The following is a 20,617-nucleotide window of genomic DNA, read 5'->3' as shown; positions in this document are numbered from 1 at the left end:
ACGTAGCCCACGTCCGGGCGGACCTAGCCTGACCAGTCCCCCAGCCCCATGCACTCCCTAACACCAAGGCCGAAGCCTCCTATCCGAGCCCCAGTTCTGCGCCGTCTGCACCAACCATGACAAAAACCCCACGGCCGAGCCCTTCTCAGCCCCAAGCCTTGCCATGGCTCGACCCTTAGGCACCCTAGGGCACCTCTGGAACACTCGCCAACAGCCGAACCAAACATGGAGAGGGGAAACGTGAGCATGCAACACTAATGTCAAAACCGAGAGCAAGTAAGGAGGAAAAATCGAAAAGCTTGATGTCAAAAAAAAATATAAATTCTGATGTTACACACCCACACGCATATATATACTGATATGAGTTTTAAAAAAATGGATAAAAACATGCCTTTCACCGAAGGACGAAGATAAACAAGCGTGAGACAACTTCCGGGACGACGGGACGACGAGCAAACTTGAAGCTTCGAAGAAAAATGGTTATGGAGTCTAGGAGGTGCCTTGAACCGATGAAGAAGATGATGATGGGGTGTCGGCTGCTTGGGAGGAAGGAGAGATGTCGGCTAATGCTAGGGTTTTGGGTAGAATAGGTTAAATTTTTGGTTTAATTAAAATATAAGCTAACTAATTAAATAAAGAGGTTTTAAAAATAAATAATAAACAACTTAAACTCTTAAAAATCTGATAACCTAATTAAAAATCTCGAAATATAATTTTAGGGAAATTTTAAAAATACTAAAAAGTCAATGTTTTGACTAATTTTGGATAAAAATGACCCCTAAAATTAAATAAAATTAAATACTTAAAATTTTGGGATAATAAAACTCAAAATAATATTTCAAGGCTCCAAAAAGGCTCCTAAAATAATTTGGGTGGAAAGTCGTCATCTCGTCCGTCCATGGTCCCGTCTACGCGATTAAATAATAAAATACTAAAAAAAAATCATAAAAATCACTAATTATGGGTTAAATGCTTAAAAATAAATTAAATCATGCACAAATAATTCACATAATTATTTAACCCATAAATCATAAATTTAACTAATTAAATATCCTAATTATGCATGCGAATTTACGTATTTAAAAATACCGGGTGTTACAATTCTCCCCCCCTTAAATTGAATTTCGTCCTCGAAATTAAAGTACTTACCCGAACAACTCCGGGTAGCGAGTCCTCATATCCTCCTCGGTCTCCCAAGTAGCTTCCTCCTCCGAGTGATTCAGCCACTGGACTCTGACCATCGGTATGACCCGCGTCCTAAGCCTCCGCTCCTCTCTAGCCAAAATCCGCACTGGTCTTTCCTCGTAAACAAGATCTGGTGGTAACTGTAAGGGCTCAAAATCCAGTACATGCGACGGGTTGGAGACATATCTCCGAAGCATGGATACATGGAACACGTTGTGCACTGCCGCTAGCCCTGGAGGTAGAGCTAAACGATAGGCCAACGTGCCAACTCGCTCCAAGATCTCGAATGGCCCTATATATCTCGGATTAAGCTTGCCTCTCCGTCCAAAACGCGCTACTCCCTTCATAGGTGACACCTTCAAGAATACGTGATCACCTACTGCGAACTCCAAATCGCGTCGTCTGGCATCTGCATAACTCTTCTGCCGACTCTGCGCAGTCCTCATCCTCTCTCGAATCTGCGTCACGATGTCAGCTGTCTGCTGCACAATCTCCGGACCCAACAAAATCCGCTCACCAACCTCATCCCAATGCACCGGAGATCTGCATCTCCTCCCATAAAGTGCTGCATATGGAGCCATACCTATAGACGACTGAAAGCTGTTGTTATAGGTAAACTCCACCAATGGCAGTCTAGTCTCCCAAGAGCCCCGAAAATCAATGACACAAGCTCTCAGAAGATCCTCGAGAACCTGGATCACTCTCTCAGACTGACCATCTGTCTGGGGATGAAATGCTGTACTGAACAGAAGCCTAGTCCCCATAGCCGTGTGCAGACTCTTCCAAAACGCAGATGTGAATCTCGGATCTCTGTCTGACACAATAGACACTGGTATGCCATGCAGTCTAACAATCTCTCTAATGTAAAGCTCTGCATACTGTGTCAAAGTATAGTTAGTCCTCACCGGCAAGAAATGAGCTGACTTGGTGAGTCTATCCACAATCACCCAAATCGCTGTGCAACCTCTGGCACTCCTCGGCAAGCCAACCACAAAGTCCATCGTAATATTCTCCCATTTCCATTCCGGAATGGGAAGAGGTCTAAGAAGTCCTGCTGGACACTGATGCTCTGCTTTGACTTGCTGACAAGTCAAGCACTCTGACACCACTCTCCCGATGTCACTCTTCATACCAGGCCACCAATACAATAGCTGCAAGTCTTTGTACATCTTCGTACTTCCGGGGTGAATGGAGTACGGAGATGCGTGAGCCTCTGTCAAAATCTCCGCTCGCAACTGATCGACGTTCGGTACCCACATCCTACCACGGTACTGAACGATGCCATCCTCCACTGTATACAAGAGATTACCTCTAGCCTCATCTCTCTGTCTCCATCGCTGTAACTCCTCATCAGTGGACTGTCCCTCTCTAATCCGATCTCTCAAAACTGGCTGCACCGCCAACACTGACAAGCTCGGTGCATGGCCGCTCGGATAGCACTCCAAACCAAATCTCTGAATCTCGGTCTGTAGTGGTAACTGCACAGTCAAACATGATACCACTGACGACTTCCGACTCAAAGCATCTGCCACTACATTAGCCTTACCCGGATGGTAGCTAATGTCACAGTCATAGTCCTTCACAAGCTCAAGCCATCTGCGCTGCCTCATGTTCAACTCCTTCTGGGTGAAGAAGTACTTGAGGCTCTTGTGGTCGGTGAAAATCTTGCACTTCTCGCCGTAAAGATAGTGCCTCCAAATTTTCAACGCAAATACCACTGCTGCAAGCTCTAAATCATGCGTCGGATAGTTCTGCTCATGAATCTTCAACTGTCGCGACGCATATGCGATAACTCTGCCACTCTGCATAAGCACTGCGCCTAAACCTAGTTTAGACGCGTCGGTGTACACCACTAACTCCTCATGTGGCACTGTCATAGCTAACACCGGTGCTGAAGTAAGTGCATCCTTCAGCTGATCAAAGCTCCTCTGACAATCTGGACTCCAACTATACTTCGCGTTCTTCTTGGTCAAGGAAGTCAAGGGTACTGCAATAGAGGAAAAACCCTTGATGAACTTCCTATAGTATCCTGCTAAACCCAAGAAGCTACGAATCTCCGAAGCATTCTTTGGAATCCCCCAATCTCTCACTGCCTGTACCTTGGACTGATCCACTGCAATCCCGTCTCTAGAAATAATGTGGCCTAGAAACGCCACCTGCTCCAACCAAAACTCACACTTACTGAACTTCGCAAACAGTCGATGCTCCCTCAAAGTCTGCAAGGCTGTATGCAAATGCTGCGTGTGCTCCTCAATGCTCCTCGAGTAGATCAATATGTCATCAATGAATACAATGACAAACTGATCTAGATACGGCTGGAAGACACGATGCATAAGATCCATAAACACTGCTGGAGCATTGGTTAACCCAAAGGGCATCACCAAGAACTCATAGTGTCCATATCGTGTCCTAAAGGCAGTCTTAGACACGTCTGAATCTCTGACCCTCAGCTGATGGTAACCAGATCGCAGATCGATCTTGGAGAATACCGAAGCTCCCTGCAACTGATCGAATAAATCCTCTATCCTCGGTAGTGGATACTTATTCTTCACTGTGACTCTGTTGAGCTCTCGGTAGTCAATACACAATCTCATGCTACCGTCCTTCTTCTTCACAAACAACACTGGAGCTCCCCATGGAGAAAAGCTAGGGCGAACAAAACCCTTCTCCAACAGCTCCTGAATCTGCTCCTTCAACTCTCTCATCTCTGTAGGAGCAAGTCGATACGGTGCCTTAGAGATAGGCACAGTATCCGGCAACAACTCAATACTGAACTCCACCTCTCTCACTGGTGGAACTCCTGTCACATCGTCAGGAAAAACATCTGGATAGTCACGTACCACATCTATATCTGATAAAGATCTGCTAGAAACATCTGAGGTAGTGACCACACTAGCCAGAAAACCCTGACATCCATTGCGCAACAGTTTCCTCGCACGAACAAATGATATCATCTGAGGAATACTGCTAGACTGAGATGCAAAGAAAGTAAACATCTCACCTCCTGCTGGCTTCACTGACACTGTCCTACGTCGGAAATCAATCGAAGCTCCATTAACTGATAGCCAGTCCATACCCAAAATCAAGTCAAACCCAGTCAATGGAAGAACCACTAGATCTGCTCGAATGGAGTGTCCCTGCAACTCCAATGCCAGATCCCTGATGACACTAGTGGTAGTGATAATCTGTCCGGATGGCATGGTAACATCGTAACCACTGTCTACAACCTCTGGTGTAATGCCTATCCGTCTGATAAAATCCCGGGAGATAAACGAATGCGTGGCTCCTGAATCTAGCAACGCAAACGTGGAGTTTCCTCCAACTAGAATTCTCCCGGTGATCAAGGAGGTATCTGGGTCTGCCTCCTCAGCCTGCATCACATAAACTCTCCCACTGACATTCTGCCTCTGCGGGCAGTTGGCAATCTGATGCCCTGGCTCCTTGCAACGATAGCAGACTCCTGCTCCCAATAGACACTGCCCGGAATGCATCTTCTGGCACTTCGGACACACTGGATATCTCCCTGGAGTAGGGGCCCCGCCCCTAGTCTGCTGCTGTGGCTTCCCCTGAGGCCTCTGCTGAATCGGGCCCTTAGATGGCCCTGTAGACTGCTTCTTCGCAGGTGGCTGCGAAGATGGTCGCTGATACCCTGTCTGCCCAAACTGCCTCTTACCCTGCTGCTCTCTCTGTATCTCCCTCCGTCCCTCCTCGGAACGCAAGGCCCTGCTGACTGCAGACTCATAGGTAAAGACGTCTGCCATGCGTACGTCATGCCTGATCTCAGCCCTCAGGCCCTCAACAAACTGTCGCAGCTTCTCCTGCGGACTATCAGCAATCATGGGCACAAAATGACAGCCCCTCTCATACTGGCTCACATACTCAACCACAGATCTGTCCCCCTGACGGAGACTCATGAACTCACGGATCATGCGGCTGCGCACATCCTCGGTGAAGTACTTGGCGTAGAAGATACGCCTGAACTCAGCCCACGTCAGTGTAGGTAGATGGACTCCTCTGACTGCACCCTCCCACCAAAGGGCTGCATCGCCTCGCATCATGTACGTCGCACAGCTCACCCTGTCGGCGTCTGTGATCCCCATATAATCGAAGATGGACTCAAGAGAGCGAATCCATCCCTCAGCCACCAACGGATCGGTGGTCCCCACAAACTCCTTAGGCCCCTTCTTCTGGAACCTCTCTGCGACGTCCTCCTCGTGGGACAGTCTGGGACGTGCCGCCTGCTGCTCCAACAGAGCAGTAATCCCTGCCATCATCGTCGCACTGGCCTGCTCCAGTGCTGTCATGGGGTGCTGCTGAGGTGGCGGTGGAGGTGGAGGTCTCCCACGTCGATTCACCTGTCTGGGAGGCATTCTGCACCACCACATATTTATTTACGTAAATCACCTTGCATAACTAAGTGTTTAAAATTTAAGGCTAACTTAAATTCTAGAAATTTAAATCATACTAATAACATTAAAACTTACAGACCGGTAGCGTGGATTTCTGAGCTAGCATAGCAGTAGTGACCCCTCCAAGGACCGTGCTCTGATACCAACTGAAACGACCCTAACTCTATAATAAATAAATATGCGGAAATTTTTTTTTTTTCTTTTTTTTTTTTTTACTACTAGATAAAACATGTACATATATGCCCATACATATATGCACAGAATAAAATATTTAAAATAAATACAAGACTAAATAAATAAATAATTAAATACTTAAATAAAAGGCATTCTTTAAATTAAATAAATATCTGAGTCAACCCTAGAATTAAAAATATACTGCATAAATAAAATAATTAAAATATGTGCATGCACTAAAACATTTAATAAAATATTCCCATAAAACTCAACCACTAAAAATATAATAAAATGTTTCACATGACATCATGCACGGTGACTCAGAAGCTGTCACGGTCACGGGGCTACTGCAGCACAGCTCATAGATCCTCACCACCGGTAGGAGTAACCTGCTCCTCTACGTACTCACCTGCACCATATCAGTGTAGTGAGCCTAGAGGCCCAACATGCATACTAACAAGGGTTTAAAATAATTTAAAACACTAAACTACTAATACATACATATACATGAATGAGCATGCTTCAAAATTTCTAACTTAAATTACATAATTAAACATACATACATACATAATATCATACATACATAAGTTGTTGAGCATTTGTTTTCTGAACATCGTATGGTCCTATCCGTAAGTGTGACCCATAGTGCGACTGATCAGTCTAGGAAACCATCGTACGAGGCTGGTGGCGAACCACCCATACATAAATGGCAGAAAACTGCCCATACATAAATGGCAGAAACTGCCCATACATAAATGGCCACACTACTTCAATTTCCACCTAAAATATTTTATTTTGCTCAACCATAGAAATTAAATCATAGCATAAAAATGGATTTCATGAATGCATGTACTTAAATAAATTGTGTGTCCTTCATATATATTTAATTTAATTTTTCTTACTAACATATAAATATTAAAATAACTTAAATGCATAAAAATAATTAAATATATAATCAGGACACATGCACTTTTCTCATGGATGGTTCTGGACTGCTGGCCCTACACTCAATCCCATTAACTTAACTTAAGACTTGGCCCATAAATCAACCAAAGCCCATTAAAACTAACTTAGGCCCAATAACACTGTTCCTGGCCCAATGGGCCCAAAAGCCCAATATCAGGCCCAATAATTTTCATGGGCTCCCAAGCCCATAACAATTTCTGGCCAACTTAAAAATTTAAATAAAATTTATTAAAAGCCCAAAAATAAATAAAATAACCCAAAATAATTTAAAGTAACCCAAATAAATTAAATGGTACTAATTAAATTTTTGGGAATTTAATTAGTCTATTTAACTCCTAATTAACTTAAAAACTTAAAAATAAAAATACCCGAGCCCAATTAAAATAACCCGGATCCGGACCCACTTAACTTAACCCATATTATTTTAGACCCGACCCGGACCCAAGACCCGACCCGAATACCATCTGAAACCCTAGACCCGTGCCCCTAATCCCTATTCTTCTCGGCCGTGAGCAGCAGGCCATCTTGGCCTGCTGCCGGCCAGCTCCGGCCGCCCCTGGCCGGGGCGCCGCCGCCCGGACGTAGCCCACGTCCGGGCGGACCTAGCCTGACCAGTCCCCCAGCCCCATGCACTCCCTAACACCAAGGCCGAAGCCTCCTATCCGAGCCCCAGTTCTGCGCCGTCTGCACCAACCATGACAAAAACCCCACGGCCGAGCCCTTCTCAGCCCCAAGCCTTGCCATGGCTCGACCCTTAGGCACCCTAGGGCACCTCTGGAACACTCGCCAACAGCCGAACCAAACATGGAGAGGGGAAACGTGAGCATGCAACACTAATGTCAAAACCGAGAGCAAGTAAGGAGGAAAAATCGAAAAGCTTGATGTCAAAAAAAAATATAAATTCTGATGTTACACACCCACACGCATATATATACTGATATGAGTTTTAAAAAAATGGATAAAAACATGCCTTTCACCGAAGGACGAAGATAAACAAGCGTGAGACAACTTCCGGGACGACGGGACGACGAGCAAACTTGAAGCTTCGAAGAAAAATGGTTATGGAGTCTAGGAGGTGCCTTGAACCGATGAAGAAGATGATGATGGGGTGTCGGCTGCTTGGGAGGAAGGAGAGATGTCGGCTAATGCTAGGGTTTTGGGTAGAATAGGTTAAATTTTTGGTTTAATTAAAATATAAGCTAACTAATTAAATAAAGAGGTTTTAAAAATAAATAATAAACAACTTAAACTCTTAAAAATCTGATAACCTAATTAAAAATCTCGAAATATAATTTTAGGGAAATTTTAAAAATACTAAAAAGTCAATGTTTTGACTAATTTTGGATAAAAATGACCCCTAAAATTAAATAAAATTAAATACTTAAAATTTTGGGATAATAAAACTCAAAATAATATTTCAAGGCTCCAAAAAGGCTCCTAAAATAATTTGGGTGGAAAGTCGTCATCTCGTCCGTCCATGGTCCCGTCTACGCGATTAAATAATAAAATACTAAAAAAAAATCATAAAAATCACTAATTATGGGTTAAATGCTTAAAAATAAATTAAATCATGCACAAATAATTCACATAATTATTTAACCCATAAATCATAAATTTAACTAATTAAATATCCTAATTATGCATGCGAATTTACGTATTTAAAAATACCGGGTGTTACAATAACCAGTACGCACAGATTTTCTATTCCGCATCCAGTGTAAAACTTCAAAACCCACCGTAATATTATCAGTGATCAACATTCCTGGGATAAAAGCACTCTGAGTATCCTCTATGAGTTGAGATAGGATTGGCCTGAATCGATTTGTTAGAGCCCGAGCTACAATTTTGTAACAAACATTGCATAAAATGATGGGTCTGAAATCCTTCAGCAGCATTGGATTTTTTATTTTAGGGATCAAGGTGACCAAAGTGTCATTCCATCCTTCAAGAGATTCACCTTCATTGAGAACCCTCAGAACTGCAGTAGTTACATCTCCTCCAATCACACTCCAGAACTTCTGATAAAAAAGAGCAGACATACCATCAGGCCCCGGGGCCTTATCAGGGTGCATATCAAATAGAGCCTTCCGGACCTCTGAAACAGTAAATGGACAGCAGAGAGATTGATTCATCTGTCCAGTTACTGCTGGTTCTATTGTATCCAGTACCGTTGAAATCTCAGCTGCAAGAGGGTTAGATGTCGAAAATAGAGTATCATAATAATCCAACACAATGGCTGCCATACCTTGATTGTCCGTACACCAATCACCATGGTTTGAGACCAACCTAGCGATGGTATTCTGGATCCTGCGCATAGAAGCTTTGGTATGGAAAAATCGGGTATTGCGATCACCATCTTTAAGCCAATAAATTCTACTCCTTTGCCGCCAATACATTTCTTCTTTAGAAGCCAATGCCTCTACTTCCCCCTCCAGGCTCTTAATGAAACGCCTAGTACTACTAAATGCGGAAAAACTTTTTTTTTTTTTTTATCTACTATATACATATACGCCCATACATATATGTATAAATATTAAAAATAATATTTCAAATCGTAACTCGCTTAATAAAATAATAAACAGTTATTTGATAAAATCTCGCGTCATGCAATAGATAAAATAATGTCTATGGTGAAAATTTATAACTTATGTCTACTAAAAACCATGAAAAATCAATAAGTAATCATAACCACTGAAAACATAAAAATATCCTGAATAAATAACTCATGCATAAATAAAATTCTAGCGAGACGGTCACGGGGCCACTGCCATGCTCGCTCATACGTCCTCGCCACCGGTAGGAGCTACATCATACTCACCTGTACCATATAAGCGTAGTGAGCCTAGAGGCTCAACATGTCTAATCCTTTATAACAAGGGTTAAAATAATGCATCACGTAAATACTAATACATATACATGTATATGAGCATGCATGGAAACATTTTTCATAACATAAATGCTGAATCATAAATCTTATACATAACATAACTTTCTTCATCATACATAACATAATTGAGCATGTCATAAACATAAAAACTGAGTATGGTCATATCCATGAATGTGACTAATAACTGTGCCGACTGATCAGTCTAAAGAACCATCGTACGTGGCGGTGGAATAATCCACCTCTATGCTGGTAGTAAACTACCTCTGTGCCAGTGGTAAAACCACTTCTATGCCGGTAGTAGAACTACCTCTGTGTCAGTGGTAAAACCACTTCTATGCTGTCACATCACTTCAATTTCCATAAAAATATTTTTCATGCTCAATTCTTAATCATAAACACATCATAAAATATTTCATGTATGCATGCACTTAAAATATGTCCGTAATATATATTTAATTAATTTTAATAATAAATATACTTTTACTTAAAATAGACTTCATGCATAAAAATAATTAAATATATATTCCGGACTTAGTTTATTTTCATGGATTGGTCCCGACTGCTGGTCTCTCTACTAAACCCCTTAACTGACTTAAAGCCTGTTAACTAACTTAAAGCCCATAATTAAATAACTACTTTTAAAAAATATAATTTTTACTAAAATAAAATACTTAAATGTTATTGGGCTTAAATAAAAATATTTAGGCCCAATAACTAATTAATTCATAAAAATTCCTAGACTGGCCCAATAAAATCACTGACTAGCCCAAAAATTCCGATGGGCCCACGGGCCCATAAAATTATTGGGTTAACTTAAAATAAATTTAAAAAGCCCAAATAAAATTATTTGGAAGCCCAAATAATTTTATTTCTAATTAAATGGCCCAAAAATCCAATTAAAGCATTAAACATTTTAAAATTAAAATACTCGAGCCCGGCCCACCTAGCCCGGACCCGAACCTACCTGACCCGACCCTAGACCCTACTGACCCGAACCACTACCCTGACCCGACCCGGAACCACCCAGAACCCCCAACCCGATTCCCCCTCCTCTCCTTACCTTCGGCCGTGCGAGCAGCCCCCTATTCCGGCATTCGGCCGGCCAACTCCGACCACAAATGGCCGGAGCACCACCACCCTCAACAATCCAACTCCCAGGCGGTTCTTTCACGACAAGAACCAGCCCAAACCATTGCCTAGAGACAGAGAACGAAGCCCTGCAAGTTGGCCCTTCCTCAGCTCGCACGCAGCCGGAGCAGTCCCAGCGTTTTGCTTCGTGCCGATGACTCAGACCACCAAAGGCCACGAAACCAGTCCTCAATCTTAGCCAACATCCTAAGCTTTCAAACCCAACAAACCTCACCCAAAATAATGGCCTGAGGAAGGAGAACGAAGTCTTCTTCCTCAGGACCCTAATCTGCGCGAGCTGTGCAACAGAAATGGAAGGCTTCGACTTGGACCCCTCCAGCCTCAAACCGACCACACTACTCGACCCTAGGGACCCTAGGACACCCCTTGACCAAGCCCTTAGCCCTGGACCGAACCATGCTAGGCAAAAACATGAGTTATGATCATGAATTCTCATATACATGCATCAAACATCAAAAGTTTGCATAAATTCGAAATACTTATGAAATTTCTGAACAAGAAAAATCATGCATGAATAATAGCTCATATGGTGGCCAAAGAAAAGTTTTAGACATGCCTTTAAATTATTGACGAACGGATGATGCGTTTACGGGACTCCGGGACGACGAACGACCAAATAAATCCTCAAATAAAAGTTGATCGGCTATGGTGGCTTGTTTTCTGCTGAAAAAGAAGATGGAGGCGTGAAGGAGGGAGATGAGTGTCGGCTAAATAATTTGTAGTGGGTGGTGGGGTTTGGGGTAGGTTTAGGTTTTTAAATTAATTTTTGTATAATAAATATTAACTAATTAATATAGATAATATATCATAGAAAATATAATTAAATCTCTAATCATAATAATAATAATCTGATAAGATAACTCCAAATCTCGAAATTATTAAATAGGCTAATTTTAAAAATTAATAAAAGTCAATAAAGAGACTAATTTTGGCTAAAAATAGCCCCTTAAATAAATATATAATTAAATACTAAAATTTTCTTGACAAAATACCTTAAAATATTATTTTAAGGCTCATAAAACTCATAAAATATTTTTGGCTAAATATTTTGGTATCTCGTCCGTCCACGGTCCCGTCTACGCGATCAAAACCAATTAATTTCCATAAATCACAAAAATCACTAATTTTGGGTTAAATGCTAAAATAACTTAAATTATGCATATAAATCACATAATAACACATAAATTCATTTAACCCTTATTTTAAAATTAATTTCTCCTAATTATGCATGCGAATTTACGTATTAAAATTTCCGGGTGTTACAATTCTCCCCCCCTTAAATTGAATTTCGTCCTCGAAATCCGACGGATCAAATTCTAATAACGGAGTTCTTCAAAATCCAATTCGCTAAACTCATTATCACATATCTAGTTCCCAAGTTTCGGTATCCCAAAAGTAATGCTTCTGCTGCGCACTCTGATAACAAAATATTTTTAACTTCACCAAAGTTCCCTTAAAAGAATAGGTTAGGGCATACCGGAGATTAAAGAGGTGTTTGGGTCTGCCCCAGCTGCTTGCATGACAAACACCCTCCCGGTGGTGTTCTTCTTCCTTGGACAATTTATGGACATGTGCCCTGGCTCCTTGTAATGAAAACACACATTCGACCCACTTAGGCACAGACCCGAATGTGGTTTCTGACACTTCGGGCAAAGTGGTACTCCTCCTGCCTTAGGGGCCCCGCCCCTCTGTTGCTGCTGCTGCTGACCCTGCTGACTCTGCTGGTTAAGGTCCTTAGATGGCCCTGTGTACTGTTTCTTCGTGGGTGGCTGCGAAGATGGTTGATAAGATTCCAGCTGGAGCTGTCTCCTACGCTGCTGTTCCTTCTGGATCTCTCTCCGACCCTCCTCGGAACGCAAGGCTCTACTCACTGCAGACTCGTATGTAAAGACGTCTGCCATACGCACATCATGCCTGATCTCAGCCTTCAGGCCCTCCACAAACTGTCGCAGCTTCTCCTGCGGACTGTCAGCAATCATGGGCACAAAGTGACAGCCCCTCTCAAACTGGCTCACATACTCCACAACAGACCTGTCCCCCTGACGGAGACTCATGAACTCACGGATCATGCGGCTACGCACATCCTCAGTAAAGTACTTGGCGTAGAAGATACGCCTAAACTCCGTCCACGTCAGTGTGGGCAAGTGAACTCCCCTAACTGCACCCTCCCACCAAAGGGCTGCATCCCCTCTCATCATGTACGTCGCACAGTTCACCCTGTCGGTGTCTGTGATCCCCATGTAATCAAAGATGGACTCAAGAGAGCGAATCCATCCCTCAGCCACCAAAGGATCGGTGGTCCCAGCAAACTCCTTAGGTCCCTTCTTCTGGAACCTCTCAGCCACGTCCTCCTCATGGGATAGTCTGGGACGTGCAGCATGCTGCTCCAACAGAGCAGTAATCCCTGCCATCATCGTAGCACTGGCCTGCTCCAGTGCTGTCATAGGGTTCTGCGGAGGTGGCGGTGGCGGTGGAGGTCTTCCGCGTCTATTCATCTGTCTGGGAGGCATTCTGTACCACCACATATTTCTTTACGTAAATCGCAATGCATAACTAAAGGTTTCAAAAATCTTACTGAACATGAAATACTTAAAATTAATACATATGCTCCTTCTAAATCTTATTAAAACATTTAAAACTTACAGACCAGTAGCAGGATTTCTGAGCTTCACGTGGCAGATGGACACCCTCCGAGGACCGTGCTCTGATACCAATTGAAACGCCTAGTACTACTAAATGCGGAAAAACTTTTTTTTTTTTATCTACTATATACATATACGCCCATACATATATGTATAAATATTAAAAATAATATTTCAAATCATAACTCGCTTAATAAAATAATAAACAGTTATTTGATAAAATCTCGCGTCATGCAATAGATAAAATAATGTCTATGGTGAAAATTTATAACTTATGTCTACTAAAAACCATGAAAAATCAATAAGTAATCATAACCACTGAAAACATAAAAATATCCTGAATAAATAACTCATGCATAAATAAAATTCTAGCGAGACGGTCACGGGGCCACTGCCATGCTCGCTCATACGTCCTCGCCACCGGTAGGAGCTACATCATACTCACCTGCACCATATAAGCGTAGTGAGCCTAGATGCTCAACATGTCTAATCCTTTATAACAAGGGTTAAAATAATGCATCACGTAAATACTAATACATATACATGTATATGAGCATGCATGGAAACATTTTTCATAACATAAATGCTGAATCATAAATCTTATACATAACATAACTTTCTTCATCATACATAACATAATTGAGCATGTCATAAACATAAAAACTGAGTATGGTCATATCCATGAATGTGACTAATAACTGTGCCGACTGATCAGTCTAAAGAACCATCGTACGTGGCGGTGGAATAATCCACCTCTATGCTGGTAGTAAACTACCTCTGTGCCAGTGGTAAAACCACTTCTATGCCGGTAGTAGAACTACCTCTGTGTCAGTGGTAAAACCACTTCTATGCTGTCACATCACTTCAATTTCCATAAAAATATTTTTCATGCTCAATTCTTAATCATAAACACATCATAAAATATTTCATGTATGCATGCACTTAAAATATGTCCGTAATATATATTTAATTAATTTTAATAATAAATATACTTTTACTTAAAATAGACTTCATGCATAAAAATAATTAAATATATATTCCGGACTTAGTTTATTTTCATGGATTGGTCCCGACTGCTGGTCTCTCTACTAAACCCCTTAACTGACTTAAAGCCTGTTAACTAACTTAAAGCCCATAATTAAATAACTACTTTTAAAAAATATAATTTTTACTAAAATAAAATACTTAAATGTTATTGGGCTTAAATAAAAATATTTAGGCCCAATAACTAATTAATTCATAAAAATTCCTAGACTGGCCCAATAAAATCACTGACTAGCCCAAAAATTCCGATGGGCCCACGGGCCCATAAAATTATTGGGTTAACTTAAAATAAATTTAAAAAGCCCAAATAAAATTATTTGGAAGCCCAAATAATTTTATTTCTAATTAAATGGCCCAAAAATCCAATTAAAGCATTAAACATTTTAAAATTAAAATACTCGAGCCCGGCCCACCTAGCCCGGACCCGAACCTACCTGACCCGACCCTAGACCCTACTGACCCGAACCACTACCCTGACCCGACCCGGAACCACCCAGAACCCCCAACCCGATTCCCCCTCCTCTCCTTACCTTTGGCCGTGCGAGCAGCCCCCTATTCCGGCATTCGGCCGGCCAACTCCGACCACAAATGGCCGGAGCACCACCACCCTCAACAAGCCAACTCCCAGGCGGTTCTTTCACGACAAGAACCAGCCCAAACCATTGCCTAGAGACAGAGAACGAAGCCCTGCAAGTTGGCCCTTCCTCAGCTCGCACGCAGCCGGAGCAGTCCCAGCGTTTTGCTTCGTGCCGATGACTCAGACCACCAAAGGCCACGAAACTAGTCCTCAATCTTAGCCAACATCCTAAGCTTTCAAACCCAACAAACCTCACCCAAAATAATGGCCTGAGGAAGGAGAACGAAGTCTTCTTCCTCAGGACCCTAATCTGCGCGAGCTGTGCAACAGAAATGGAAGGCTTCGACTTGGACCCCTCCAGCCTCAAACCGACCACACTACTCGACCCTAGGGACCCTAGGACACCCCTTGACCAAGCCCTTAGCCCTGGACCGAACCATGCTAGGCAAAAACATGAGTTATGATCATGAATTCTCATATACATGCATCAAACATCAAAAGTTTGCATAAATTCGAAATACTTATGAAATTTCTGAACAAGAACAATCATGCATCAATAATAGCTCATATGGTGGCCAAAGAAAAGTTTTAGACATGCCTTTAAATTATTGACGAACGGATGATGCGTTTACGGGACTCCGGGACGACGAACGACCAAATAAATCCTCAAATAAAAAGTTGATCGGCTATGGTGGCTTGTTTTCTGCTGAAAAAGAAGATGGAGGCGTGAAGGAGGGAGATGAGTGTCGGCTAAATAATTTGTAGTGGGTGGTGGGGTTTGGGGTAGGTTTAGGTTTTTAAATTAATTTTTGTATAATAAATATTAACTAATTAATATAGATAATATATCATAGAAAATATAATTAAAACTCTAATCATAATAATAATAATCTGATAAGATAACTCCAAATCTCGAAATTATTAAATAGGCTAATTTTAAAAATTAATAAAAGTCAATAAAGAGACTAATTTTGGCTAAAAATAGCCCCTTAAATAAATATATAATTAAATACTAAAATTTTCTTGACAAAATACCTTAAAATATTATTTTAAGGCTCATAAAACTCATAAAATATTTTTGGCTAAATATTTTGGTATCTCGTCCGTCCACGGTCCCGTCTACGCGATCAAAACCAATTAATTTCCATAAATCACAAAAATCACTAATTTTGGGTTAAATGCTAAAATAACTTAAATTATGCATATAAATCACATAATAACACATAAATTCATTTAACCCTTATTTTAAAATTAATTTCTCCTAATTATGCATGCGAATTTACGTATTAAAATTTCCGGGTGTTACACTTAATCTGGTCTCCACTTCTCGACCATTGAGAGCAAGTTTTGAGATGATTTAATAAACTTCTCTTGGATTTGAGTTGCCGCGGGATACTTCTGAAACAAGAGATGTTCCATTGAGATAGAGCCTCCTTGCAAGAAGAAATACGCTCTTGAAGAGATAATGACAGCTCCTGAGAACCCCACCCGAGTTTAACCACTTCCGAACAAGCATCCTCCATCAACCAGCATTTCTCAAATCTAAACCGCGAGCACTAATTCCTACTACCATCACTATATCTGGCCTGATCACCATAAAGTTTCAAGCATAATGGCCTATGATCTGAGTGGTAAAATTCTAGAGATTCTACTCGTGCTGTTGGAAACATCAATCGCCATCCCAAGTTGCCGACAAACCGATCCAGCCGCTCAAATATGGCATGATTCGACTCTCTTCTGTTAACCCATGTGAAGAACTCACCAAAACAGGAAATATCTTGGAGAGCACATAACTCAAGAGTATCTCTGAATGCTTGAAGATGTGAGGGGGATTTCCTGTTGCCACCAAGCTTTTCACTATCATAACATATTTCATTGAAATCACCCCCCACTAACCAAGGAAAATCCCGTAACTCCGAGATTGCCTTCAACCTTTGCAGAAGATCCCAAGATATTCGACGTAAAGCAGCTTCTGGATGACCATAAAAACCTGTGAATTTCCAGATAACATCATCTTCCTGAATAATACAGTCGATATGACCCTGTGAAAAAGATTTAACAGACACTATGGCTGGACTCTTCCAAAACAGTGCAAGACCGCCACTCTTACCATTGCAATCCACCATAAAACTCCCTGAAAAACCCAACTTAAATTTCCACCATCTACAATTAACCTCTCTCATTTTCTTTTCACTAAAAAATAAGAGGGTGAGACACTTTTCGGCGATAAGTCGCCCCAATTCCCAGAATGCTCTTGGGTTCTCGATCCCCCGAGCATTCCAAATAATGAGATTCATATTGATCGGCGGGGTTGCGATGCAACCTCCGCCGAAACATTCAATACTCTGGGAGTTAATTCACCATTTTTGGCTCTTTTCTTCATAGGGCTCGTAATCTCCTGGGATACAGATTCAAGATCCTCTGTAAATGGTCTTTTTGAGCCCGTGAAAGAGTGAGATTCCACAACCGTTGCGATTTCCTTACCCTTCGCTCGTGCCCTCCGCTTCCAATTTTTAGCATTGTGCAAACCACTTTCGGTAGCAACTACACTATCAGTAATTAACTCTTCCTCCTTCTTATCAAGATTTCGTACTATGTCTCCTGACTGATCTTTAGAAGAGATCACGAGGGGAATAGTATCTGTGTCTCCCATGGTAATACAGATAGCAGATCTAATCTCCTTCGGTATTGCATGCAATTCTCTCCCTGGCTTAGCAACAATTCCATCAGCCTCAACTGGAATCAATTGTTTACCCAAATCTTGTGAGTTTCCCGTTTGGGTTTGCTGTTGGGTAGCTTCCCCATTCGAGGTCTCAGCCTTCCACTACAACAAAAATGCTCAAACACAACACTTAAAAGACAACATTTTTTACAAAAAAGCATTGTTGTTTTTTAAATCACAACGCTTTTAGTGAAAATCATTGTCTATATATATTTTATATTCATTAAAGACAACGCTTTTTTTAAAAAACGTTGTCTATGAGCGTTTTTTTAGGTCAAAGACAACGCTTTTAAAAGCGTTGTCTTTGAGCGTTTTTTTTCTATTTACAACAACGCTTTTTTAAATGAGTTGTGGATAAATATTTTTTTTATTTTATTTTAAATAAAACTTAAAATACATCTACCCTATCCTTCACGTTGAAAAAATAAACCCAAAATCCCCAAACCCTGTCGCGATTTCTCCCTCTCGTTTTTTCTCTCTTTTGATTCCAACTACTGCTTTCCATCATTCGTGATTTTTGCCGCTTAATCGCAAAAATCTTGTAGTTGACGAGCTTGAATAAGGCCTTGATGAGGGACATATTGTTGTTGATGAGCTTATTCGCAGTCCGGAACCTTGCCCTGGTACTTGGCAACTCCGGCGACGAGGCGGTGGCCATAAGGTCTAGGGCTTTGCAAAATCAACACATGACCATCGGTGTCATTGCTAACCCTTGCCTTCTGTTGCAGTCTCTCGCAGCCAAGCCGTAAGTGTTCAATTCTTCTGGCCTCTCTTTTGTCCTAGCTTGTACACCCCTCTTTTTTTTTTCCCTTCATATGTCTTCTTATATACATGTGGGGGAGGATTTTCATCTTTTTAATGGATTTTTGCGTACTTGGGCTTTTGTTTTTGTTCCGTTTTTTTTTAGCATGACACAGGTGTCGGAGCTGGTCAAGGAGAGGTGGCCTTCTATGAGCGAGATCGAGCTCGCGAAACAAAAGGCTCAAGAAATCGCCGCTAGGCTTTTGAATAGCGTGGATCCGATGAAAAGAGCGAGAGTTGAAAACGGAGCTGGTGGAGGTTAGAGCTTTACCTAATATTTCTCTGTTTGAAAGCCTTTGCGGGCAAGCATACGACGCTAAGATAATCAATGTTTGAAATCTAGAGTTGTATGTGTTATCTACAGGCTATACTTAAATCATGCTATCAGGAGCTGTGAAGGGTATGGATTTCTCTTTTGGGTGGTGATTTTCTTTTGTTTATTTTGGAGATCTGCTCACGCCGAACTTCTCAAAATTCAGGGCATCTCCCGTGTTCTTAATGTGAAACGATTATCGATATTTTCATTTGTGACTTGATAACCTTTATTTTAGTTCCCGTCAATTTTTCTCAGTGATTAGGTTTATTTGATAATTCCAATAATTTTTTGATGCCGATACTTATAAATTATCATTATTTATTTATGGTTGTATCATATTTTTTTTTAACCTTTAGACTTATTATAGTTTTCTCCGATTCACTGTATTTCCTGTACAGTTAAATTTTCATATTTCACATTTTTTGTGTATATAAATTTCTTTGCTTGATTCATCTTTGTCTAAAGTCCCTTTTTTTTTTTTAAATCACATTCACAATCTTGGCTGATTGTTTGGTGAATTATACTTTAGCCCAAAAAATCCCAAACCCAACAGAGAGAGTAGCCTAAGAAAGTACATAGCCTTTTCAATATATATATATATATATATATATATATATATATATATATATATATATATATATATATATATATATATATATATATATTGTGCAGGAGAGGAGATGACAAGGGTGATTTGGAAACTAATCAACGACAAGGTATTAAATCGGATTTTCTGCTCCATCATATTACCAATTTTCTCTCTCGCGTCCTTTCAATAACCAATGGGTATATATGAATGCTTACTCTTAAGTAAGTGATCTTTATGTATTTTTTTTGGCGTGTAAACCAATAAAGAATGAATCAAGTGTTTAGAATATTTTCAGGCTTATATTTAGGGTCGAGCTTCAGTCGCTCATCGAACTAGTTTAGAGTCGTTTGGGTTCAAAATTGATTACATGAAAAGGAATAATCTATTGTAAAGATTAGGATGGCTATACCTTGAGAAGTCAATGAAGATTAGTGGAGATTCCTTAAATATGTGCACATGGGATGAATCGGTAGAGGTCTTTATTATCTCCTTGGAAGCATTTCTTGGAGGAGAATTTGTGAAGATATGCAGGTACAATTCTATCTAGATTTTTGAATTGAATGGCTGCTATGCCCCTTTGCCTTCATATTATTCATTTGTTTATTCACCCTGTTTTTTTAAATAGGAAAATGGATTTCTACAAGATGGCCTTGATCTCACTTCAGCATTGGACAATCAGGGTAAAAAATGTGAAACACGTAGCCAAGGAATGAAAACCAAACTGTCAGGCAAGAGACCTATAATTAACAATCTTGTTGTGTCTGAGCCACTGGGTCCTGTCCCATTCAAGGTCGGTGATAACATTGAGCTTTTTTGTCAGGACAGTGGCATGCGAGGCTGTTAGTTCAGGTGCAAAATCTTGTGTTTAGCAAAAAAGTGCCCGAGGGTTCAACACCTTGATGTCGATGATGCTGATGGAAATGGGAAACTTGAGGTGTATATGCATTGCATGCTTTATTTTTCTCTAATTTTCTGTGCAATATCCATTGCAGTTTCCTCTGTAAAATAATCAGACCGCATACTTGGAAATGAGTACTTGGTGATTTTGACAAGTAGCTAAATATATATTATTCCTAGTAATCTACCGAAATATGAATTGTACAGGAATGTGTTCCAGTTGCCAGAGTGGCAGATCCTGATAAGTTAGGTATAAGAT

The 20,617-nt window shown here is 40.9% G+C and overlaps 2 protein-coding genes across 2 annotated transcripts in view; one reads left to right on the top strand and one right to left on the bottom strand.

Annotated features, from left to right (window-relative positions):
* LOC140871616 (lipid droplet phospholipase 1-like) overlaps positions 1–20,617 on the top strand; it is a 102,558-nt gene that overhangs the window by 10,540 nt on the left and 71,401 nt on the right. The gene's annotated exons all lie outside the window — the stretch shown is intronic.
* Positions 16,590–17,330, bottom strand: LOC140871495 (uncharacterized). The gene has a single exon (XM_073274028.1). It carries the CDS (start codon positions 17,328–17,330, stop codon positions 16,590–16,592), a length of 741 nt encoding a protein of 246 aa, XP_073130129.1.

This window comes from Henckelia pumila, unplaced genomic scaffold, assembly GCF_033568475.1.
Source record: "Henckelia pumila isolate YLH828 unplaced genomic scaffold, ASM3356847v2 CTG_461:::fragment_3, whole genome shotgun sequence".
Classification (NCBI taxonomy): Eukaryota; Viridiplantae; Streptophyta; class Magnoliopsida; order Lamiales; family Gesneriaceae; genus Henckelia; species Henckelia pumila.
Note: the sequence above shows the minus strand (reverse complement) of the source record. Positions and strands in the feature narration are given on the sequence as shown.